Genomic DNA, 24,475 nt, shown 5'->3' on the forward strand with positions numbered 1-24,475 from the left:
GGATACGAAATTATATCCGAGATGAATAGATCAGATTGTATAAGATTATTAAGTCTACAATCTATACTACATTTTGTCTATGGTTAAATCATATTTCACTAGAAAATTAAATGGTTCCGTTTCCGAAGTAACCAAAAATCCCTTGATCTTTTTCCGGTTTATCATCGTGTTGTACGCACGGCAAAATGAAAGCCAAGGGTGAAGTAAGTAAATATTTAAAATTATCTTTAAAAATTAAATTTGCCAATTAAGGAAAATCCTCTTTAATACCTATATTTTGTAAATTGTAATAGTTTATTCAAAATTATAAAAGTGATAGATCACATATTAACAGCGACTTAACCTAACACTTTATGGTCGCTAACACATGTTCATATATGATTTTAAGCTTTAATAATTTTTATATTTTGTTAAATTGAAGTACAAAATACGGTAGATATCAACGTAGAGTAATTTATATTTTCATCACCATATACAATATAGTTCATGTGAAAAGAAATGTATAAATCATTCAATTTAATTTAAACTGAATTAAGAAAAAGAAAAGAAACAATGAGATAGGAAATAAGTGTATAGATACTAAACAAAATTGTACATATATTAGAAATAATCTCTCTGCAATATTCTTTGTACAGTTGAAGGAGTTTGAAGTAATCGGTCGTAAGTTACCGACCGAAAAAGAGACAACTACACCGTTGTATAAAATGAGAATATTTGCACCTGATGCTATCGTCGCAAAATCTAGATTTTGGTATTTTTTACGCCAACTCAAAAAATTTAAAAAATCTACGGGAGAAATTGTTTCTTTGAAACAGGTAATTGTTACATACACTTGATACACTGATACATTGAACACTGATACAAAGCTCTTATTAAATATTTTATCCTAAATATATTATCTTTTAGATACCAGAAAAATCTCCAGTCAAAATCAAGAATTTTGGAATTTGGTTAAGATATGACTCAAGATCTGGAACTCATAATATGTATAGAGAATATAGAGATCTCTCTGTCAGTGGTGCTGTAACACAATGCTACAGAGATATGGGAGCTCGTCATCGTGCCCGTGCTCATTCAATTCAGATCATTAAAGTCGAAGTTGTAAAAGCGGCAAATTGTAGAAGACCTCAAGTCAAACAATTCCACGATTCGAAAATTAAATTCCCATTGCCAAAACGTATTCATCATAGGAATCGTATGCCACTTTTCAGTGTTCGAAAACCACGTACCTATTTTCTTTAAACATTTTGAATTAAATGATTTGCATATTAACATCAAATATATTACTCTAAATGAAATAAAACAACATCTATTATAATGCACTACCTTGTCAATTGTTTACCTGTGTTAATACATATATATAACCCCATTTTTGTCTTCTAAGTAATTTTTACAATTTTAAAATTTTATTATAAATAGTTATATAAACTAATCTGAATCTTTTACTTTGGTTAAAGTGTATGATGTCAAAATTGTTTACATAAACATATTACTACTACAATTACGCATGTACTTAGTTTGTAATGATTCATAAATGAATCATTACTATTAATTGGATTTGACTTCAATGTTGAAACTTGTATAGATTCTTAACATTTTTATCGTTTTGATTGAAATAACAAAGCTGATAAATATAAGTGATAGTTTTATTAAAACAATTCGAGTCCAGTCAATAGTTTTATTAAAGCAGTTCGAGAAGGTTATGTAAATAACTCATGTTTGAGGAAGCATATGTAATTTTTTAAGTTCTATTTACATTCTTAAATTTTAAAATTATTCTAAACATCAAAATTGTACAAATAAAAAGCAGAAAATATTCTTCTTCCGAAAATTAATATCAGTAGTTTTACTATATTATTTATCAAAACAATTATTATTTATTCCTAAATAAAAATGGGACAGTTTCATGGCAGTGGTATGAATACTCGCGTGATGTATGATGAAAAAAGCGATAATGGATTAGTTCTTGGTGGAAAATATTTACCAGAAGAACTATTAGCAGAAATTTTTTGTTATGTTGATTATAAATCATTATTAAATTGTCAATTGGTTTGCAAACTTTGGAAAATTTTAATTCAAACTTACGTTTGGCGTAAAAAAGCAGAAATTTCTTTCGGTCGATCACTTCTTTTGTATAAAGAAGTGCCTTGGCATGTCTATTATCTAATGTGTAAAAAGAAACCTTTTGAAAGAAACTTAGTGAAAAATCATTCTGGAGAATGTGGAAGGCATAAATACTGGAAAATTATTAGTGAAGGTGGTGATTGTTGGAAAGTAGAAAATCCTCCAGTTGGAGTTACACCTTTGCCAAATAACGAACTTATTTTTGAAGGAAAACAATTCTGTTTTGTTACTTCTTACCGTAGTTGCACTAAAGCACAAATAATTGACTTAGAAGTTGAAGGATTGACACCATATATGCTAGATGAGTTACAGCCTATAATAATGGTATTACAAAATTTTAATTGTACTCAATGTGAACTTTTATAGAAAACATGACCTATATTATTATTTATAATTATGTTTATAGGTGAGTGAGTGGTACAGTTGTCGCTGGGATTGTCCAGCTTTATATGAATGTGTTATCAAATTATTAGGGGAAAATAATAGTGTTATAGACCTTTTTCACTTTCGTGATAGTATTGAAGGGGAAAAACAAAATCAGTGGCATCAGGTATATTTTATACATATAATATAAAGATAAAATATTGTAGAAGTAATAAAATACATTTACATTTTACTTCAGATGTCACATGAGTTTAAAAACTATGGACCTGGACTCAGAAAAATTTCTTTTTATCATGGCGGTGCTGATAAATTATTTTGGGCTGGACACTATGGTAGTAAAATGGCAGGCGCATGTGTATATGTGAAAATTCCTACTTGTCAACTTCACGAAGATAAATAAATCAATATATCATCTAATGCGGACTAATAAAATATAATGCAGAATATGTTATTGAATGAAATTGAAGTAAATTTTTATTAAAAATATGAATCATGTTCATACGATTAGAAACTATTTTCAAAATATTTATATTATTCAAAGTACAATATTTCGTTATAAATATTTGTATATCTTATCATTGAGTTATTAAGAATATTTATTAAACTGTATATAAAAATTACAATGTAACATGAATTTTAAGCATATAATGTTGTATAATATAACAGTTATAATGATTAACATTTTGTGCAAACTTACATAAATGATATATATGTATATGTAATATCATATTTTATAAATGTTGCATAATTATAAAAAATAAAAGTATTTAATGCTCTATATTTTTTAAAATTTCTTCAGATATATGAATAAAAAACCAATTAAAATACCTAAAGCAAAAAAAATTTGTCTTTTTTAAATCAAATATTTAACATTAATAAAATAGTAAAATGTTATTGATTTTTTTAAATTTTACAAAACGAAGACGTTTTAAAAGGACTAAAATTTATGTTAGCGTATGTAATGAATGTAATTTAAATGCTATTTCAATTAAATTTTGTGGTGCAGAATCCTGATAACATACATACAACTCCTTTGGATGAGGAGTTGTATATAATCGACCAACAACCCAATAAGTTAAATTTTCCCATTCAAATAACACTCCATGCTCCTTAACAGCAATTAAACTCTTATTAATGACAGTTTTGTCTACATCTGAGTTTAACATAGTTTTAAATCTTACTGTATTATGTAGCAATTTATGAATAATATGAACACATTTATTAAAATTAATAAGGAAATTAGGATTTTTTGCTAAATGTTCTAGTGGGTTTGAAGATAGAAGAATTCCTTCAATCATGTCCAACTGTATATAATGATATAAATAATTCTTATCACCAACTGTCAATACTTTTGGTACTAAATATTCAGCTTGATTTAATAAATTTTCTCTTATATTAGATATGTCCATATTTAACATTCGACAATCATTCTACAATAATATACTTTATGTAAATTGTCTAAGATAACAGAATAATGGAGAACAAATATTTTAATAAATTTATTATATTGATTACCTTATACACATCAAGATCAGAATCGCTATCATCAGAATATCTTGATCTACTAACAATTTTCTCTCTTGTTGCTCGTCTTCCTAATATAGGCAATGCTTCATCGCTTATTTCACTGATTCCACCAGTTCCTTGACTTAATGAATCCTCTGACGTATGCAAAGAGTATACTAAAGTAGGATAAAATGGTATTTTTTTAAATTTATATTACATGTATATATATCAATACATGTATACTATATGTATACTACATAATCGAAAATAATAAAAACAAATAATTTTATTTACCTGATCCTAAAACTACAGGACATTCTTCTGTATTACGTTTTTTTAGAATTGAAGGTATTTCTTGAGATCTTTTGTTAATACTTAAAGTATGAGGTGGTTTGACAGATAAATTTTGCACATCTGTCGATTTTATGAGACCTAAAATATTCTCTGCGATACTAGATGATGGTTTTACAGGCATAGGATCTTCATAAGTTATTACTTCAGGTCTAGTATTTGATGAAATCCATTTAGCTGCTAATGTTGTTACCCCTATTTTTTGTATATGCTTTAAAGTCTCCTGAGCTTCTTCTACATAAAATATATCTGGACCTATAGTTTCGCTGCATCTATAGAAACATTTTTAAATGATGCATACAAAAGTTTTAAGAAAATAACTAAGCCAATAAAAAATATAATAGAAGCTATAAAAAATTACTTTGCAGTACATCCACCAGATTCTAGAAGAACTGCTAATAAATCATGTCCATAACCAACAACGAGTAAGTACCATTTTCCATTGAGAACAAATGGTTGATTATTTTTGTTTTCTATATCGTTACGATTACATGAAGAAGGATATACTTTTTTCCAAATAACAAGACTCTTTACAGGTTCGTTATTTATCAAATTTAAAATACAATTTTGCCTAAGATAAGATTCTACTTCAATTAAATCACTGTGTGTTAAATGAGATCCAAGAAGATAATGTTTATGATAAATACAACTACCTAAAATTGTATACAACCTTTGACAGTCCATAGGATCTTCATTCTAAAAGCATAATATAATTTTTCATCATTATTTATTTTCTCTTATTATTTTATTATACAATGCATACCCAATCTCTATAATCCATGGCTTCCATTTCACTTAAAGCTGCATCAATTTGAATTTGTGCATCTCTTGATAACTCTATAAAATTTGCAACTGAAAAAGTGCTTGTAAATTTGTAACTTTCCATACTTTCAATATCATTATGAATCTCCATACATGAAGTGTTTAATCCTGCATTGTTTGCATAACTCTTTATGTCTAACAATCGTTCAATAACTAAAATAAAGAAATGATCTAAAGAAGAATGATTTTCTTCAAGTGTGAAACATTTTTTCAGTGACTGATATGCAAATTCTAATGTTCTCACTATATCACATGATAAATTGACAGCTTCTTCAAGGGTACAACTAGAAATGTTAAAAACAATTTAAACCGAATACACATGTATATTTATATTTATTTATTGTTATATAAATTATAGTCTACCATTTTTTTGGTAATGCCATTAAAAATAGTTCATCATTTCGAGGTGTGTATACAACATGAATTTCCTCTTCTGTTATCTGTATTGTTGTACTATAAAAGTTGTACTATAAAATGTGATTGCATATATGTTATAAAGATTATGTATTTATATGGAGTAATAAAACTATTCAATTATACCTTGTAGGTTGTAGGCCTCCAATTCCTGGTAGTAAATGATTAAGGGTTATAAAAGCTCCTCTTGCTGTGCACAAAATAGAATGCATATTTTTGCTTTCGGACCGAGGAAATGCATATAAAACACCTTGTAGTTCAGGTCCCACTTCTGAAAGTTCTGTGGTTTGTAGATATAATATACCAAGTGGATAATCTACTATTGAATGCATTAAATCTTTGCTTTCCTCTTTATTCAACAGTCTTTGTACCAATACAGATTGCTAATAACAGAAGACATCATGCTTTTAGTTCTATAAATTCTCTAAATTATATATTATATTAATATATAAATTATATATTATTTAAAATTGTAATTACTTTAGGACAGTTTAATCCAGACAATGTTGCTGTAACATCAACACCTGCAACTCTTTGTAATTCTAATGTTACCTAAACAAAAAATGAAAATTGATTATGATAAAGTATTTTATATTTTCACAAGATAATAACAACATAAATTTATGTTATGTAATAGATTTTAATTCTTACATTTGTTGAAACAGTTATTTCAGATAATATGTGATCCAAATTTTGATATGTAACATTATTTGAATTCACACTTCGTAGCCAATCTCCAATTTTAATATTTTTATTTTTCATTGCTTCTCCATCTGGTATAAATCCAGCAACCATGATACGTGTTTTGTCTGAAAAAACACCTGGGATAATTCCAAAATATGCTTCACACAATGTGGCTCTTCTTCCCAGTTTATGTCGTCTGTCTGGATCAACCCATAGTATAACTTCGCGAATTTCACCTGCCTGCAAAATTCACAAAATAAATTTCTATATAAAGTATATTATTATTATTATTATTGGAAACGCTCAAATTTTAATTGCAATTGTTTACTTGAAAATCTCTAAAAGTGACTTCTTTAATTGTAGTTCCATCTTTTCCCGAATTTCCAATATTGTTTACTGTGATATTGAAATTGCCTTTTTTACTCCTTGTGCTCAAACGTTTACTCTCCTTACGTCTTATAAGTCGCATAAGTTTTCCAGCTCTAGTACTACGTCGTCGTATCAATTCTGGCTGAGAATCAAGTTTTGTTTCATTGAATGAAAATTGTTCATCATTTATATTGTCTACTAGAGATTCTATATAAATCAGTTCTCCGTTAGGGTTAATTTCTGATTCCCACTCTGCTGTGGAACTACATATAACAATTTATAACAATTGTAAAATTGCATGATAATGGTATATTCTAATAATATAAAAACGGCTAAAAAGTTAGTTACCTATCTGTATCTGAATAGTATGAACCAGTACTTGATCCACTATCACTTGCCCACCAATCATGTTCATTATCATCTTTCACATTTTCTGAAGAAAACATTTGATCAATATATTTACATTGTGATTTCAATGACACAGTCTTAGAATTTCCTTCATCCATTTCTTTTAAAACCAATTATGAGGATTTATATAGTGAAAATGTTTTCAGGGCAGATTTACCAAGAAAAATGTTGTTAAATCTTTAGTATTTCCTCTCTGTTTATACAATAGCTTATATACTATATTTAAATTTATTTGATAAAAAAAGAGATTATATTAACGCTTTAATATTAAGTTTTAAAGAGAAGGCATCTAAACTATCGGTATATTCTATTTTAACACAAACTACCTATGTCTTGTTTAATTAAATCATTTTCCTGAAGAGGTGATCTGCAAAGTTTAATGTCGGCGTCGGCACTCGAAAGGTGGGGAGATTTACTACAACTTTCATTTTTACCTAGCAGTAGAAAGAATTTAGGAAGTACATAATGTGAGAATAAATTAAACAAAAAAATTTATTATTTACTGTATTTTTCTTTTTGCCAATTTTTTACAGTCTAATTAAAAAGAATCAAAATTTCAATAATGTTATTCATTTCATTTCATGTCAAATGTTTTTACAAAAACAGCATATAAATTAAAAGAACCGTGCTAACACGGTTGGCTGGAGCTGAGCTGGGGCTGGAGCTTTGGATTCGTAACTCGTAAGCGAGCAGCTCTCGCTCTTCACTTCTCGGCCCTTTCCCGCGGTTTGAATCCGAGTTCCGGTCGATTTTCAGCTGGCACCTCTGCAACTCTATTTCTTCGTAGTTGTATTGTGCTTATTTTTAACGCGGTTTCTGATAATTCGGAAGCCACTTGGAACTATAAATCAACCAAAGACAAAGAAAAAGGGTAAAAAGATACCAAAAGAAAGAAAGAAGAGATGTCAAAAGATAAAGGCAAGAATTTCTTTTTAGTATTATGTTTTTTTCAATTACTGACCTAAACGAAGAAAAATATATTAAACTAAATCTCTAATTTAAAAATATTTCTATACTTATTTCAGATACTCAATGTTTCAAATTTACTTTGGCTTTATTTCAGTTTAGAAAACATAAAATTATTGACTTTTATTATATATTATGATAGTTTTCAATGCATAGAATCAAAAAATGCAAGTCTTAATTTTAAGAATCTACAGGTTCAAAGTTATATATATGTAAAATTGAGCGTATTTTACACCTTTCTTTGACGCCATTTTGATTTTTATCCATGATTCGCGTAAATAGTGGAGTCACTGTCTATACATAAATTCACCTGGGTAACAACCATCTTGCGACGAGATTTTAAGTTATGAATATTGATTTTTTATTTTAAATATATTAATAAAAAAATAAATAATAACATAAAAAATGATATCACTAATTTTCACATTTATTAAAATACGAGTCATTAGTCATTTATTTGATTAAGAAGTAATATATAGAAGTAAATTACTTCGTCTATTAGTATAAAAATATTATCGAATCGATTGCTTAAGTCTAGACGCAACAGATTTTATTTCATTTGTATCTTTCTTCTTGTGTGGATCAGGTAGGAAACATTTCCATAATCTTAAGGTTTCATCAGCTCCTGCACTAAGTATTGTAGTACCATCTGGAGACATTGCTAAATGTAGAACGCGACTAGAATGACCTGTAAGTTCTGCGACCTTCGTCATTGCGGGGTATTTCCAGATTGTTAACTGATTCTGTGCATATCCATGACCAGATACAATCTCCTTATACGTTGTAGACCAAAGCAAAGAACATACTTGTGACTTCGTATCTACCATATTTAAACATGCACCTGTTGAATAAATATTTGTAAAAAGATTTTTGATTTCATTAGAATTTTTATTACTGTTGGTTTTACTGTGTACAATGAATATACACAATTGATGCTTTCTTCACCTGTATTACAATTCCAAAATCGAATAGTTCTATCAGCAGTGCCACCTCCACTAGCAAGAATATTATTCTGCCAAGGACACCATGCAAGTGCTTTTACAGCAGCTTGATGTTGATTTAATGAATAAATTGGTTGTGTGTTTGAATGACTTTGTACAGAGATTGATGGCCATATTTGAAGCATATTATCATTACCACCACTTGCTAAATACTTTCCATCAGGTGACCACTTTAAACCACATACTTCTTGGGCATGTGCATTAATTGTTGATATTAAGTGATCCCTTTGCCTAACATCATGGTGCACTATTTGTCCTGCTCTATATAAAGGGTATAATTAAAATTCTGTCATCAATATGTATTATGAAATTTCATACCTGCAACCACTCGTCAAAACATGTGAATTCCAAGAAAGAGAACCTACTCTGGCCGCATGACCATTCATTACACGTACTCTTTTTATTTGACTACAATCCCATAATTCTGTATTTCCCACTGTAGTACCTACAGCTAAATAGGGACCTTCTTGAATCCATGCAACAGAACAAACATAATCATTGCCATTTAATTCAAGTAACTGTTCAATAGTCCCTGTTGCTGCATTCCACAAATATACACTAGCACCTAATGCTACAGCTAGAATATTATTCTCCGACCAATCAATTAAATTTAAATCTGAAATGTTTCCAAATTTTCATGATTATTTGGTAAAAATATATATTAAACATCTATATATTGAACATATATTACAATAATCATCAACAATTTCTGGAGCATCCAGTATTCTATCAGGAGTTTGTGGTATATATCTTGTAGAAGCTTTTATGCTTGCTGGTGTTTTACTTTGGCTATACACAACACGCAATGGATTTTGATAACCCTCTGGAGGGGCTGGTGCTTTATTTTGATAAGACAAAACTCTCATCTGATTAATATCACCACCATGTAAATTTTCTCCCATGAGTCGCTGCATTTCCCTTTTGGAAGGACTTATATTGTCTACTTTCTCTTCATTTTTTTCTGTATTTGGTTGTTGTTGAATCTGAAATTGAAAGATCTTATATTTAAAACATTGCTATCTACTATATCAAGATAATAAAATTTATATTAAATAATATACATGTACCTTATAATAACCAAGATCAAAATTAGTAGTTGCTCTTGAAGGAATAAATCTATCACCACCACTAGGTGTCTTAGCTGGTGTAGAAGCACGACCTAATTAGATAGTATTTAAAAAACTATATAGAACTGTTTCTATATGTCACTATATATTATTTATATATGTAGACAACAATTACTCTATTTCTATATTATAGATATCCTAAACTATAAAAGTAACTTCATACTTGGAGATTTCTTAGAAGTTTTAGATGGTGTTTTCTTCATTCGAGTGTCACTCTTTTTCGTTGGTGTTTTTCCTGTAGTACTATTTGCAAATGATCCGTTCGTAATTTTTCGTGATGAATTAATACTAAGGTTGACGCTGTACACATGAATTATTTTAGTAATAAAATATATTTTATTTTACTTCTAATAATAAAATAAATATGAATTATTAAGTAGTACCTGGAATTTGATGTTTCTAAACATTTTTTCTGCCAACGCGGAAGTGGCCCCTTAATAGTTTCATCCATGCGAGTTAGACTATTTATTTCTTTCATATATTTTAAGTGAGACATTATGAAAATATTTAAAACTAACCAATAGTGATTTAATTTAAAAATATGAAATACTTTATAATATTATTGCATTTTAAGCAATTAAGTTATTAGACTTCTAGTTAAGATTTATTAAACGACAAATTTACTTGTAAAACGAAAAGAAGCATTAATATATAGAATTATGAAAAAATATTATAATGTCGCGCTAAGAAACACCAAATTCTCCATTCACACAACTCAATGGATTTTAAACGAATGAGTAAATAAGATAAGTACTAGCTAAAGGTACTCAATATTTACAAAGTCCGTTAAAATTTAAAAGTCTTTGTATAATAATTCTCCAATAGAGGCCGCACTACGAATCAAGGAGCATTTTCAAGAATGAACCACCATGAACATAGAAAAGTAATCAATTTTATTGGACAGAAAATAATTTGAAATAAATTTACGATTATTTAAATTTTTATTTTTTATGTGTACGCATATAATAATTTAGATTTAAATTAAATATATAAAAGTTTTTACAAAAAAAGATGTAATATAAAAGTTTCTGAAAATTCAAATTGAAATTCATATTATTATTTTAATTACAAAAATTGCTTTATAAATTGGAACTGTCATAAGATTGTAAATTATATGATTATTTTATGAAATATAGAAAAACAAATAAAAATCAATCAATTTCTATTTATGTAAATACATTAATTTTTTAATTTTTATATTAATCTATAAATAATAACAACAAGAATGTATGTAAGACATTATGAAGTGTATGTATTTTTATAATTCCAGAATTATTTTACAGTTTTTAAATATTTTTACTTGATCCGCACTTATTACATATACATTCTATTCGGAAAAGATGCTTAATATCCAAAAGTTTTCAAGAAAGTTGATGTTGAAAATTTATTGTGTACTATCTTATCTATCTGAATAATATCTTAGCTATAATATATATATAAGATTATATTATATAATATATAATATATAAGAGATAGGGCAAATGCAAAATCGATTTTCTCGGAAACTAAATCTTTAGTAAAAAAAATTGTTATCTACACGTTTTGATTTATTTTTACATAAGGAATCACATTTTCTGTGCACTATACAATACAATATTTCCAGTCTTATTCTATATATTACTTATATACATGAATACATTGTTATTTATGTAATACTATAAACACAGTTTCTGAAATATTGTAGATATTTTTAAAGATAAAAATAATTTTAACTTTTTTATACATTACAACTTATTACACATACTTCATTTCATTTAACAAAGCATTCTTTAACTTTTCTTCAAATAAGTAGCTTTGTTCTTGATGCTCCTTCAAACGATTTTCAATTTTTTTTGAAATATTATGCACTTCCATTACTTGACTGCGACTATTTTCACAAAACGTTTCTAATGGTTCAAGTTCATACATATTTTCTTGAAATTTATTTAGCTTCCGTTTCTTTACCACTGGTTCATTAATATCAATTGTTTTCTTATTTTCTTTTTCAGTCTCTTGAACATTAATATTTTTTGGTACAATTTTATATTCGGTTAATAGATTAGACTTTAACCACCATGGTAAAGTTCGAAAACATTTCATATCATTCTTATTGTAAATTACTTTCAAATCTTTAGCAAGAAGATATATTTTTTGCTTAATAATATATAACAATACATCAATAAAATTCGACACAGTTGAAATTCCAGTTGTAAGAAACAGATTACTTAATATATTATCAGATATTTCATCACTACCAGAAGTAAATAATGCTTCTTGACAATAATTTGTTATATATTGGCGAAATATGATACTATTATTTATAGGCCATGGATACCTAGAATAAATTAATTAATAGAATATATTAATAAATTGAATTAAATATGTAAACAGTATTAAATATAATATAAAATATTTATGATACTACTTACTTCCACTGAGGCAACTTAAAGCTAGACATTACTGTTTCTAATTTTGCTTTATACTCTTCACTTTTCCAAACATCATCAAAATGTTCGTAACTACATGGCATCATATACTGATTTTTAACAAACTTTCTAAACTCTGGGGCAAATTTTGTATACATAAAAGATTCAGGGTCTAAGATTATGTCTATTACATGAGAAACTGCTTCGTTATGTAAATCAATTATAAATTTAGGCTTCTCCAGAGCATGTAATAATTTTTCATTGAAGAACGAATTATCATATATTCTGTAAAAATTACAAAATGTTATAAAAAATTACATAGATTTATAATAATTAATATTCTTTAATTAAAATACCTTAGCCATAAGTCTTCTGTTAAACAAGTATTATAAATATTTTGTAAATAATCCATTTCTAGTGGATTCTGAGGTGATTTATTAATGGACAACCAAAGAATTGCATTTTGTGTTAAATTTAAAATTGTTTTCTCATTTAAATTTTTTTCATGTATGATTGTGTACACTGACAGATATCCAGATTTCAAAAATTGTTCTAAAGTAGAAATAATTTCTTTATCTTGAGTTTGAAATGTTGAGTCACCCAAAATAAGAAACACGAGTGGTATAGGCATCAGCCTGTCTCTGGATAACACAATTTTTGTTAAACGTTTTACAATAAATTTAATTTCTTCAGAAGCATCTGCTATAAATAAAAGAGCATCTGATCCTATTAAATGATGATTACTAATCAGACCTTCAAAATGTCTAATACAAATGTGTAATGTTTCACTTTGATTTGGTTGATACAATTTTATAATAGGATCTGCAGAATAATCTTCAGGGCAAAGATACTGATTCATTATTTTTTTATAATGCCATAAAATTGTTTTGTTATGTAAGTTTGGCCAAGAAATAATTAATTTCCAATAACAGTTGAAATGTATGTCAATGTTTAAAGATTTCAAGTGTTCTTTAATACCAATGTGGATTATAACAGTAATTGGTGCTAAAGATTCAGAATAATATTTAATATCTCTTATCTCTTTGTACTTTTTGCACATGTTTCTAATAACTACATCTTGTTCCGTAGTGTACAATAATTTTGCACATTGTTCGCTAGTATATTTTTGTAACCATACAGGTGTATTTTCTAATGCTGTTCTCTGTTGTTTTTTTTTCAATGCATTAAATCTCCATTTATTGAAATATTTTACAATTACTCTATTTTCTATTTTCACTGATATTTCATGTAATTTTCGTGCATTAACAATTTCCTTCTGTAACAAATTATCACAAATTTCAGAAGTTACCTCGTTAAAAATTTCATTACTGATATCCTCGCTAAAAGTGTTGTAAATATATATCTTATCTGTTTCTTCCTTTACTATAGTAGAACAATGTGCTTGTACTAGTTCTGTTTCTAAAGTATTTAATATGTCTTTTGCAATATCATTAATCTGTTGCATCCTTTTAATAGATTCTTGTTCTTCTAATTTTAACTTTCCAGTTTTCTCCTCTTGTGGAACTTGCCTTTTTACAAAGAAATTTGACGTTTCATTTGGTATAGTTTTACCCATGAGAGTTACAGGATTTACAATGTTTGGTGATTTTGAAATAGTTTGTAAATTCGAGTATGTATTAGAAAATACTGTGGAAGATGTAGGATTTTTCATATATGTATTTCCTTGTGACATCCCTGAAAATATGCTTTTATTTGTAACTGTTGCAATATCATTGTTTGATGGAGGTTCAAGTTGCTTGGAGAATAAATTAGAAGTTTTAGAAGTTGTTGGTGTTACATTTGATACATTAGACAAAATGGAAGATTCATTTGATTGTTGTGCTGGTACAAAACTAAATATCCTTGAATCTTTCTGATTTCCTATCTTTGATGTTATTAATTCTGAATTTGTATTTATTTGAAATTTATTCATTTGTATCTGAGATTTAGAGACACAGGAGGTATTAGCATTGGATTTCATGGTTAAAAGATTTGTATTAGCTTCAGTGGTTGAAACAGTCTTTAATTTAATTGTGTGTTCAGTAGTAAGCACATTTTCATTATTATTTTGGCTTTTCCCAGACATTGATATGGATTGTTCAGTGTGCATTATATCTTCATCTATAAACTCATATGGATCAGTTGATGAAGAAACGATACTTTTATTTTGATCTTCTGCATTAATAGAATCAGGCATTAAGTAACCATGTGAATCAAAACTATTGTGAGGTTTGTGATATTTATAAGCTCTTTCTGGCATTTTTCCTCCTGCTATACTTTCTCCAATAGATAAGTGTTGCATAGTTCTTTTAGAGTCTATTAAATTGCATGCTCTTTTTTGTTTTATATGTAATACAGGCATGGTAAAGTTATGTCTGTTCAATAATACATGTAAGCCATCTTCTGAAACATTTAATCCCACTTGTTCACAGAAATATATAGCTTCATTTTCATCCTCAAAACCTAAAATATCTATTAATTCATATAATGGATATGCCGTCGATGCAGTCCTGCAATAAGCCTTGACTAATACTGATAATGCTTTTAATCTCACTTGATAAAAATATCTGAGTAAGATACACGCATTTAAATATGTAGTTTCCTGAACAAGTTTAAAGAATTTATAATAATTATTAGACTCAAGAGCAGAATATGTATCTAATGCAAACTGGATTTCTGATGATTTTTGTATGTTGTTTGGTAGTCTTTGCAAATCCCACATAAAATTTCCATTGTTTAAATTCAATAAAATAATATATGCACGAAATTCAGGTTCATTTTTACAGGTAATTTCTTTTACTCTTAAATCATGATACATGTACTTTAATGATTGTAAGCATTTTGTTAAATTGTCAGAATTAATTTTTTTATCAAAAACAGATGGTTGTTCTGCACAAAGTCTCTCTGAACATACTATATGAAACCTAGCACATTGTTCAACTAACTCTACACTATCAATACAACATAGCTCTTGCTGTGTTATATCTTTCCGAATTCCTCTTGTTCTATCCCATAAAAAATGATACCATTCTCCCAAGTTTGTACCCTGTTGGTCACAAAGATTTACTATTTCGTGAAGTAAATAACTCATAGTCATTTTTAAAGATTTTATTGGTCTCAATTCATGTGCCATTGGTTCTTCTTGATCTGCAGAAGATCTAGAATATTGTTTAACTGCAACCATGTGATTTATTCTATATTCATTGATTTGAAGCTGTTCATACAATGCCACTTGTCTTTTTGACTCACGCATTAAACGTTCTTTTTCAGGACACATATCAGGACATGTTCCAATCATTACTTTAGCTGCTGCTAATGTATGTGATTTAATTTGTCTCATCCTTATAAGTCGATCTCTTGCTTCTAATACCTTATACTTGTCTTCAGAGGTGTATGCAGGTTGTTGAATTATATTTTGTAATTCTTCGATAGTAGCATTTGGTAATAAATCAGATATTTGACTTTCAGCTTTAAGTTTTTCAGCTTTTGCAGATGTTTTCTCTAATCTTGTAAATGACTTAGACATACTTTTCGATTGTAATATTTTATGTCTTTTAGCCAAAGTCTCATCAAAATTATTTCTACTATGTAAATTATACTCAAGATTTGTCATAGCATCTAACTCTGATTTAATTTCATCGTCAGATGATTTAAAAAAATTAGATACAATTTGTGATACATTGTAAATCTTGTTTTTTTGTAAATCTTTCTTTTTTGTAGGAGATTTTGTTGGAACGGATAATTTTGTCCATTCTACATTAAATTTTTCTCCCAAATATTCACCACTTTTACTATAAGCTATATTTGCTTCTTCCTTAGTAGTATAAATAACATTAATTATTTGTTTTTTAGAACGAATACAAATTTTTAAAGGATTCCCAAATTGAATGAAATATCGTTTTGCTGTTGCTTTTGTAAGTAATGATTGAGGTACATTTGTGCATGTTATTGAATTTTCTGGATTAATTTTAGTAACTTGTGATCTGGAATTTCTTTTTAACTGCTTAAACATTGCAGTATCTTTAAGTGCTTGAGCAAATACATTAACAGCTGGTTCGTAATAATTTCTTGATATTTTCGGCTTATATTGCTTTTCATATATATCCGATTGAAGAGTGGATATATCTTGATTATTAGATTGCGTTGCTAAAATTGGCATAGCAAAGGTAAATAAATTTCTCCTAATATTGGCTGCATCTGATATTTGTTCAAAATTAATCCCAGAGTTAACAGGTCTAGGAGGACTAAGTACATGTGGTTCAGAAAATATAAATGTTTTCGAAATCATACGTTCTGATGAAAATATATCCCTCTGAATGTCTTCTTTACACTCCATCTTTTCTCCTTTCCTGTCCAAATTTCATTCAGTGAATGTCAAAAACTTTATTTCAAACTATGAATGTCTTTTAGTTATTAACGGCGACATGTTTAACGTAGCTATAATCACAATCATATAAACAAGTCTCAACGCTCATACACCAAAAGAAGAGAGAAAATTTCATCTCTGCAAAAGTTGGCGAAAACCGTCCGAAAACTGAGTGGTGATTAGTTGTGAAAAATCAAGATGGAAGACAAGATTCGCGTTCTGCGCATGCGTGACATGCTATGAATCTCTTGCACAAAGACAGAGATACTCTACTCATCTCTGTCTGTCTCACAAAAACGCAAACTTCGTTGATCTTCCATGTTGATTTTTTATGATTCAATTTTCGAACAGTTTTTCCTAGCAAATGCCGAGACGTGCTTAAATGATCGTGGTTATAATAACTGGTTAGAGTTAAATTATGCCTGTGATTTATTACACTACCAAAAAAGATTATCACAGCAATTGGTTATAATAATTGTTTCACGTTTTCGTTTAAACGTATAACTTAATATAAAAACATAATAATACGTAAACATTTTTTAGATAAAATGCATTGTGAACGATATAAATATAAATTAATTTAATTCAAATTCAAAAAGGACTAATGATAATTTATATATAGTGTTATAAACTTAACGTTTATTTAAGAATTATTCCATATGTAGTGTACCACGTGTACGGTGCTACTATTAAGCATTGAATCGTATAAAACAAAATGACAAAATGAGTGAAAAATTGAAAACGGCTATTAGGATGCAAAAATAACTTTTAAAAAAGTAATTTTAAGATCTTAATTGTTTACGATGCAGAAAAATTCTCTTTATTGACGTTTCTGCTTTGATCCTCCCTGAATCTAGAATCCTCCTCCTCTTCTTGGCTTCATTCTACCTCCAGACTGATTCTATCTCTAGTCGAGATGAAAATGTTCCATCATCGTACTTGACAACATTGTATAACATATCAGTCAGGAAAAGAGAATACGTTCTCAAAAATATTTATGAATTATTTATTTTTAAGGCATGAGCTGATTAAGATCAACTATCTACAGTACATTTCTTGAGAAATTACTAATTTATTACGTTTGCTAATAATTAAACTTAAAATTTTCTGAACAGTTTATTTCCTGGCTTTTGAACTCCAATTTTCTTCTTGTCATATCATTTCTACCTGATGAAGAAGATTCAAATGATGATTAAACTAACGAAGAAGATTGAAGATATATGTTTCGTACATGTATAGACGATTTAAAATTTCGTGCACTTTATGTATATATCGATAAGCATAAAGTCAACTTCATTTCAAATAATAGCGTGACTATGGAAAATGTAGGGAATTTTTATTTAATAGAGTGCGCTGTTTTGTAATTAATGAAATAATCATTTAGTCCTCACCAAATAAAAACTGAAAATCATCACGACGTAATTGTGCTGTAAACATGTAACATTAATTGTATATTAACTTCAGAGTTTTTAAATATTATATGAGGCATTTGTAGTACTAGTGAACGTCTACAATGTTTCTTGTTCTAGACATTGAGTTCGTACGTCGTCATCAAAGTTTGATATTACAAGGCAACGAAAATGGCAGTGTATTTGAAAAGTACTTTTCGTTTTTATAGGGGGTAATGATGTTAATATATATACAAAATAAACATCTTGCTGATATTTTATAAAATGGTTATATTTGAATAGTAAAAAGAAGTTGCATGATACTTATGAAATATCGTATATTTGAATATACAATATAACCGGAAGAACTCAACAACGTAACTGATCAGCCATCATTATTTCTTCATTGACCAAGTTTGAATCTTGTAACGGTCGCATAGGTAAGTAAACATTTTTTTAATATAGTACATATCGTATTTTCGCGTACGACATAATAATTATAAATTCGTTTGTATTACACATACCATGCAAATGTAACCGTGTGTAGGTACTTAGATGGATCCAGTTTACCTTTACTACACCTATTCTAACCTTCTGTGTGTTTATATTTATGATCTCTGATTGTGTTAATTAAATTGTATCCTTTCTTATATCGGTTACGCTGATGACAGGCTTACTCAGTTGGTATTCACAATATCAGATAATAAATAAGAACCAATGATGGAGGATACAAATGACTTACTAGTATGTGCATCTGAGTTCATAAAAGGTAAAAAATAAAAAAAAATATATAATATGCTATTATAGTACTTAATTTATGTCAAATAATGTATTATTTAAATGTTTTTAAAGTATCACTTATATTTTTTTGCTTATGTTGTAGATCGATTATATTTTATAACATTGAGGACAAAGCCAAAGAGTACTCCAAACATCCATTATTTCAGTATCGATGATGAATTAATCTATGAAAATTTCTACGATGACTTTGGTCCACTGAATCTTGCTATGTTATATCATTATTGCCAAAAGGTTAATAAAAAACTTAAAGCAGTAACTCTTAGAAGAAAAAAGATCGTACATTATACAACAATGGATCCACCAAAAAGAGTCAATGCTGCTTTTCTTATAGGAAGTTATGCAGTAAGATGTTATTATATTAATTTCATTCACATTGTTAAATACATATATTTATTATACATATTCAGAAAAATAAGATTCATTAGTATACATTTTCTAGATATTATATTGTAAACGTACAGCAGAAGAAGCATATAATTGCTTAAATAGTAGTCCTGACAGTCCATCATTTATAATGTTTCGGGATGCTTCTGTTGGTACACCTTGGTTTGAAATATCTTTGATTGAATGTCTTAGTGCCATATATAAGTGCCACAAACTTGGATTTTTTAATTTTCAAGATTTTTGTGTTAAGGAATATGAATATTTTGAAAGAGTTGAAAATGGAGATTTAAATTGGATTGTTCCTGGTAAATTTATAGCATTCTGTGGTCCTTACGCTAAATTTAAAATAGAAAATGGTAAGTTAAGTTTTAAATAAATTTACCTATTCTACGTATGATTCTTTTTTACATTTCTATAATTTATTATTTTTATTTTTTTATTTTTTACAGGATATCCACTTCATGCACCAGAATCATATTTTACATATTTCCATTACAATAATGTAACTACAATTATACGTCTTAATAAAAAAATTTATGATGCTTCAATCTTCACAGATGCAGGATTTGATCATAAAGATTTGTTTTTTATTGATGGTTCAACTCCAACAGATTCAATCATGCGGCAATTTCTTAAAATATCAGAGAATGCAAGTGGTGCTGTTGCTGTACACTGTAGAGCAGGACTTGGTAGAACAGGTTCATTGATTGGTTGTTACATTATGAAACATTATCACTTAACAGCTCATGAAACAATTGCATGGATACGAATATGTAGACCAGGTTCTGTAATTGGACATCAACAGGAATGGTTGGAGAAGTGTGCATCGTTATTAAAATATCAATATTTACAGCTTGTGTTTTAAAAATAGTATCATTTTTTGACACCAAAAGATTAATAATTTTATATTTTAGGAAAGAAGCATATCTTCATTCTTTATTAAAAGAGCCACTACAACCTCAGAATGGAAATCCAGTTCATGAATACGGTATATATTCTATAACTGGTAGACCGAAAACATCATTCTTATCCAATTTAAAAAGTGCTCATGTGGTGCAAGATAATGTTTCGGGAATAATGCATTGTGTGGATGGAATTACATTAGATGATCATGCAAGCACTAGCACAACTAAATATACAACCTTAACTCAGGGTGATAAATTAAATCAAATTAAAGCTAAAAGAAAACGATTACCAACAAATCATACTTCTCTTAACACAACTACTAGACCATCAACAGTAGTAAAGTAAAAATCATAATAATACAATTTAACTTATTGTGGAAATACAGAATGTTGTAGTTAATACATGAATATTATCCTTTCAGTCCTTACTTAAGGTCATTATTACAAACAAGAACTCAGAAAAATACAATTAATACATTAACTGGAAGTAAAGAAAAAGATTCTACAAAAAGACTTCTCCCTAGATCTACTACGACAACTATTGCTAAAAGGTTAGTTAAAATGTATTCAATATATTTAAAAAAAAAGAAATTCACAAGTTATTTACACTAATCTTTTTGCCCATTCTACTTTTGGCTAGATTACTTTGCATTTTAACTGATAAATGTCATAAAAGTAAATACAAACTTATTTAGAAGTATACAAACATATAATTTATTTAAAGTCTATACTAAAAATTATAGAAACAGTTGGCTAGTCAACAGTACATGTGAACCATCTCCGCCTCGTGTTAAGTCTACTAAACCAACAACACGTCTCCACAATATCAGCAACAACACATCTTCCACTACTCGTGTTACTACGATGCCTGTATCAAAACCAGTAACAAGGGCCAGTATCAAAACTTCTTGTATCACAGAAACACAATCGACAAATTCGTCCGCAAACAATTTGATAACACAACCGCAGCGAGGCATAAATATGATCCTCAGGTCTGCAGATCGAGTAAATCGCTATCATTCTCTAAGACAGTAAGTCTTTGTAACTGTTACTCTCAAAAGATTAAACAAATTAAGTAACAGTTATATAGTTCTTTTCATAAATAATTCTCGATTGCACTTTTTAAATGAGTTTTTTTCCACATTATACTATATTTAAAAATGAACAATACTGTATGAGACAATACTGTAACAAGACTTCATATAACTAGCTGTATATATTGTCTATTTTATCTGGGAATCATAATTTATTGTATATATTTGTATTTAGAAAGATGTAAAACTATATATATAAACCTTACATTTGTCATTAACATCAATTTGCATGCAGCTTGAATTTTTTATTAATTTAAATAATGCATGTATTGACAAAAAATTTATTTAATTTATTTAAAACATACAGAGCAATTTTTAACCTTTGCATTGCATAATTAACATTTTCAACTTTCTTGGAAATGTTTCAATCTGAAAAAAATTTAATTTTTAACTTTTTTGTATTTGTTGTGTTATTATCTTCAACCATAGTCAAATCACAGTATAAAGGTTAAGAGACTATCAGACTTTGAAAATGAAATGATATATTTATTAACTTTTATACATAAGAACTTTTTGCTGAACTGATACAGAACATGTTTAAATACTACAAGAATACAAATTTAAGTAGCTTTTTGCTAAATGCAATTACCGTTTATTCTGTGAAATTAAATAATGTACAATTAAAGCTTAAATAACAAGCAACGCTAAAATGGCTAACGAATTGCTTCTATTCTTTCTATGACTTGCAGTGCGCGTACGACCAAAAGTTATAAAACTGCATTTATCAGATGACTAACCGATATTCTCAATGGCATCGGAGAAGACAATCCGGTAGCTCAAGCACCTCGACATCGCAGAAGATCTCATCGTTTAAATTCAATCATTCAGTAAAAACATCATACTAATCATCAATCTTCAATTCAAACAATTATTGTTTTTGTCGCGATCAACGAAGATCAAGTAGATCTACAGCTGTTATCATAGTTTTTTCTATGGTTCACTGGTAGGTTGTTTATGTATGGTTTCTTGTATTTTTTTTTTATGTTTATATTTGGAACGTTGGGTTATAAGTTTCTCGTAATCATACAATTTTTTCTCTTTGTGGCTTTTAAAGATTCTTCCTTATTTCGCGACACATTGAACGATAAATAAAATAAAAATATAATAATATGATTTTATCAAATTTGATTTGCTATATTATCTTTCTGCTGGTCAGAAAAAATAATATTATGGATAAATATCTTCAAATAATTAAATTCGAAAATTTCCACTTTGTCTACTTATTACTCTTTTAATATAAATTTATGTATTACTTGATTTTATTCAAACTTCGATTTTATTAAAAGAATAGTAACTATTGTCAAAATGGTAATTTCTCTCTTATGTAGAATTTTTTTATTTATTTTAAATCATGTTATCAGCATTTTTCAATATGTTATCAAGAACTTGTATACAGAAACTTGTATAAAATGATTAACATTTATCATCATTTTCTTTTTTTGATATTTTGAATTATTATTAATTATTAAATTTGATTTTAATGTTTATTTACGTGGCAATTATTCTTACGAACTATAAGTTTTATTACATTTAATAAAAAAAATAATGAAATGAATAGGAACTTAAAATCCCAATATGTGCATTCTTACTTATAACTATGCAATTAACATAATTTATTTATCTTAATGTAAAAGGTAAAGTCACCCATACATAATTCTTGAATTATAGAAGAATATTATATATACTAAATAGATTTTTAAACTTTAAATTAAAACAACATTTTGTGATGGTTATAAATTTTGTAACTAGATAGATTGTAGAAACTTGTTATTGTGCTAATCATATTACTGTTCTATATAGTATTTAATAAGAAATTGCAATCCTAATGTAAGAGAGATCAATTTATGTATAGTACTTATATAAGTGCTACATGACTTGAAGTTATATGATCAGTATAATTATACTAACGACATGTAACAATTTTAACTGGGTCTTCAGGTTATCTTATTTTATATCTTTACTTTTTTATATCGTCTTTAACACAAAACGTATAGAAAATGTGATTAAGCCCCAGTGCACATGAGTGTGTGACTCCGTTATATGAAACAAAGTTGTTGAGTTGCACAGCATCACGTCATTTATTTCTACCCGATTTCAAAAATATCATTAAAGTTATTTTGCAATACAAACTTCTTGTCATCATATCTTATCATGAAAAAAACAGATAGTTTAAACAAATGAAATAAAATATATTGAAAAAACGATTTGGTTTATTGACAATTTTATTACATTTGGTTAATATAAACCCAATTAAAAATAATTCTAAACTTTCATATTTCTTCAAATAATCTGAGGATACAGTTATATGTATTAACTTTCATTTTGTAGCCTTATATAGAGTGTAAATAGAGAATGTAAGCTTAATATTCGAAATGCTGTTAAATATAAAAATAAGGTGATAAATTGTTGCTGTTATAAGTGTTTATATATTTTCACGCTTTGTTTTTTCTAGATAAAAATCACTGCTTTTGGATGTTCTTAATTATAACAGTATTTACAAAACAAAATATCTAGCTTGATCAATATTTTTTCGTAACTTTCATACTTCTTCATAGTCTACTATTTTTATTTAAACTGCTTTACTAAATGCTATCTGTATTCTTTGCTACATAATGTTATTCTACATTTGAAAATCTCAATTTGATAAGAGTATATTTTGAAAAATATGCTTAATAATACTATAAAAATATTATTGTAACCCTAAGTTTTTAAATATGTAAAAAGAATTGCGTGAACTTTATCATTGCGTCGATAATAGAACAATAACTGAAATATACTCGTATAAGGGAATGTGTTCGTGTATGATTATGCACGATACATAGTACGATTTATATAGAATTATTATTTTATTCCTTTTATTAATAGAATATGTATACAAGTTAGTAAATATGTCAGTACTAATATGTAATACGTCCAAAAATATGAAGGGTTTAATTACAGAAATCTTTTAGAAAAATATAATTGTATACATAATTT

General features: G+C 27.8%; 8 protein-coding genes across 10 annotated transcripts in view; 3 read left to right on the forward strand and 5 right to left on the reverse strand.

Moving 5' to 3' along the window:
* Positions 1-2,505, reverse strand: part of LOC126919206 (integrin alpha-PS5-like) — a 132,058-nt gene extending 129,553 nt beyond the window's left edge. Inside the window, exon 1 of the mRNA XM_050728036.1 lies at positions 2,501-2,505. The gene's annotated coding sequence lies outside the window, so the exon portion shown is untranslated. The remainder of the gene's footprint in view (positions 1-2,500) is intronic.
* On the forward strand, positions 65-1,322 carry LOC126919280 (60S ribosomal protein L18a). Its single transcript, XM_050728262.1, has 3 exons — positions 65-203; positions 636-815; positions 907-1,322. The coding sequence occupies exons 1-3, from the start codon at positions 186-188 to the stop codon at positions 1,240-1,242; spliced, it is 534 nt and encodes a 177-aa protein (XP_050584219.1). The 5' UTR covers positions 65-185; the 3' UTR covers positions 1,243-1,322.
* On the forward strand, positions 1,475-3,286 carry LOC126919268 (F-box only protein 44-like). Its single transcript, XM_050728236.1, has 3 exons — positions 1,475-2,448; positions 2,531-2,674; positions 2,747-3,286. Exons 1-3 carry the CDS (start codon positions 1,894-1,896, stop codon positions 2,906-2,908), a joined length of 861 nt encoding a protein of 286 aa, XP_050584193.1. The 5' UTR covers positions 1,475-1,893; the 3' UTR covers positions 2,909-3,286.
* A 32-nt stretch (positions 3,287-3,318) lies between these two features.
* On the reverse strand, positions 3,319-8,505 carry LOC126919216 (protein inturned). Of its 2 annotated transcripts, none has more exons than XM_050728107.1 (12): positions 8,264-8,505; positions 7,003-7,903; positions 6,614-6,917; positions 6,253-6,525; positions 6,082-6,153; positions 5,728-5,984; positions 5,551-5,640; positions 5,129-5,471; positions 4,727-5,061; positions 4,309-4,637; positions 4,024-4,190; positions 3,319-3,938 (listed from the first exon to the last, which is right to left on the reverse strand). In XM_050728107.1, the coding sequence occupies exons 2-12, from the start codon at positions 7,158-7,160 to the stop codon at positions 3,453-3,455; spliced, it is 2,814 nt and encodes a 937-aa protein (XP_050584064.1). In that variant the 5' UTR covers positions 7,161-7,903; positions 8,264-8,505; the 3' UTR covers positions 3,319-3,452. The 2 variants fall into 2 exon arrangements, with proteins under 2 accessions (XP_050584064.1, XP_050584065.1); XM_050728108.1 differs by lacking the exon at positions 8,264-8,505 and adding an exon at positions 8,024-8,226.
* Positions 8,506-8,540: 35 nt separating this feature from the next.
* LOC126919675 (cell division cycle protein 20 homolog) lies at positions 8,541-9,154 on the reverse strand. The gene is made up of 2 exons (XM_050729158.1): positions 8,974-9,154; positions 8,541-8,869 (listed from the first exon to the last, which is right to left on the reverse strand). Exons 1-2 carry the CDS (start codon positions 9,152-9,154, stop codon positions 8,541-8,543), a joined length of 510 nt encoding a protein of 169 aa, XP_050585115.1.
* Positions 9,130-11,116, reverse strand: LOC126919264 (cell division cycle protein 20 homolog). The gene is made up of 6 exons (XM_050728230.1): positions 10,540-11,116; positions 10,320-10,456; positions 10,097-10,188; positions 9,721-10,012; positions 9,348-9,645; positions 9,130-9,285 (listed from the first exon to the last, which is right to left on the reverse strand). The coding sequence occupies exons 1-6, from the start codon at positions 10,650-10,652 to the stop codon at positions 9,267-9,269; spliced, it is 951 nt and encodes a 316-aa protein (XP_050584187.1). The 5' UTR covers positions 10,653-11,116; the 3' UTR covers positions 9,130-9,266.
* A 566-nt stretch (positions 11,117-11,682) lies between these two features.
* Positions 11,683-17,157, reverse strand: LOC126919203 (uncharacterized). Its single transcript, XM_050728020.1, has 3 exons — positions 12,918-17,157; positions 12,565-12,846; positions 11,683-12,470 (listed from the first exon to the last, which is right to left on the reverse strand). Exons 1-3 carry the CDS (start codon positions 16,895-16,897, stop codon positions 11,891-11,893), a joined length of 4,842 nt encoding a protein of 1,613 aa, XP_050583977.1. The 5' UTR covers positions 16,898-17,157; the 3' UTR covers positions 11,683-11,890.
* A 1,083-nt stretch (positions 17,158-18,240) lies between these two features.
* Positions 18,241-23,703, forward strand: LOC126919233 (dual specificity protein phosphatase CDC14C-like). 2 transcript variants are annotated; one of them, XM_050728149.1, is made up of 9 exons: positions 18,241-18,755; positions 18,863-19,084; positions 19,199-19,458; positions 19,556-19,856; positions 19,950-20,319; positions 20,415-20,747; positions 20,828-20,956; positions 21,149-21,397; positions 22,189-23,703. In XM_050728149.1, the coding sequence occupies exons 2-9, from the start codon at positions 19,033-19,035 to the stop codon at positions 22,229-22,231; spliced, it is 1,737 nt and encodes a 578-aa protein (XP_050584106.1). In that variant the 5' UTR covers positions 18,241-18,755; positions 18,863-19,032; the 3' UTR covers positions 22,232-23,703. The 2 variants fall into 2 exon arrangements, with proteins under 2 accessions (XP_050584106.1, XP_050584105.1); XM_050728148.1 differs by having other exon boundaries at positions 18,246-18,755; positions 21,149-21,436.
* The last annotated feature ends 772 nt before the right edge of the window (positions 23,704-24,475 follow it).

Source organism: Bombus affinis, chromosome 8, assembly GCF_024516045.1.
Source record: "Bombus affinis isolate iyBomAffi1 chromosome 8, iyBomAffi1.2, whole genome shotgun sequence".
Lineage (NCBI taxonomy): Eukaryota > Metazoa > Arthropoda > Insecta > Hymenoptera > Apidae > Bombus > Bombus affinis.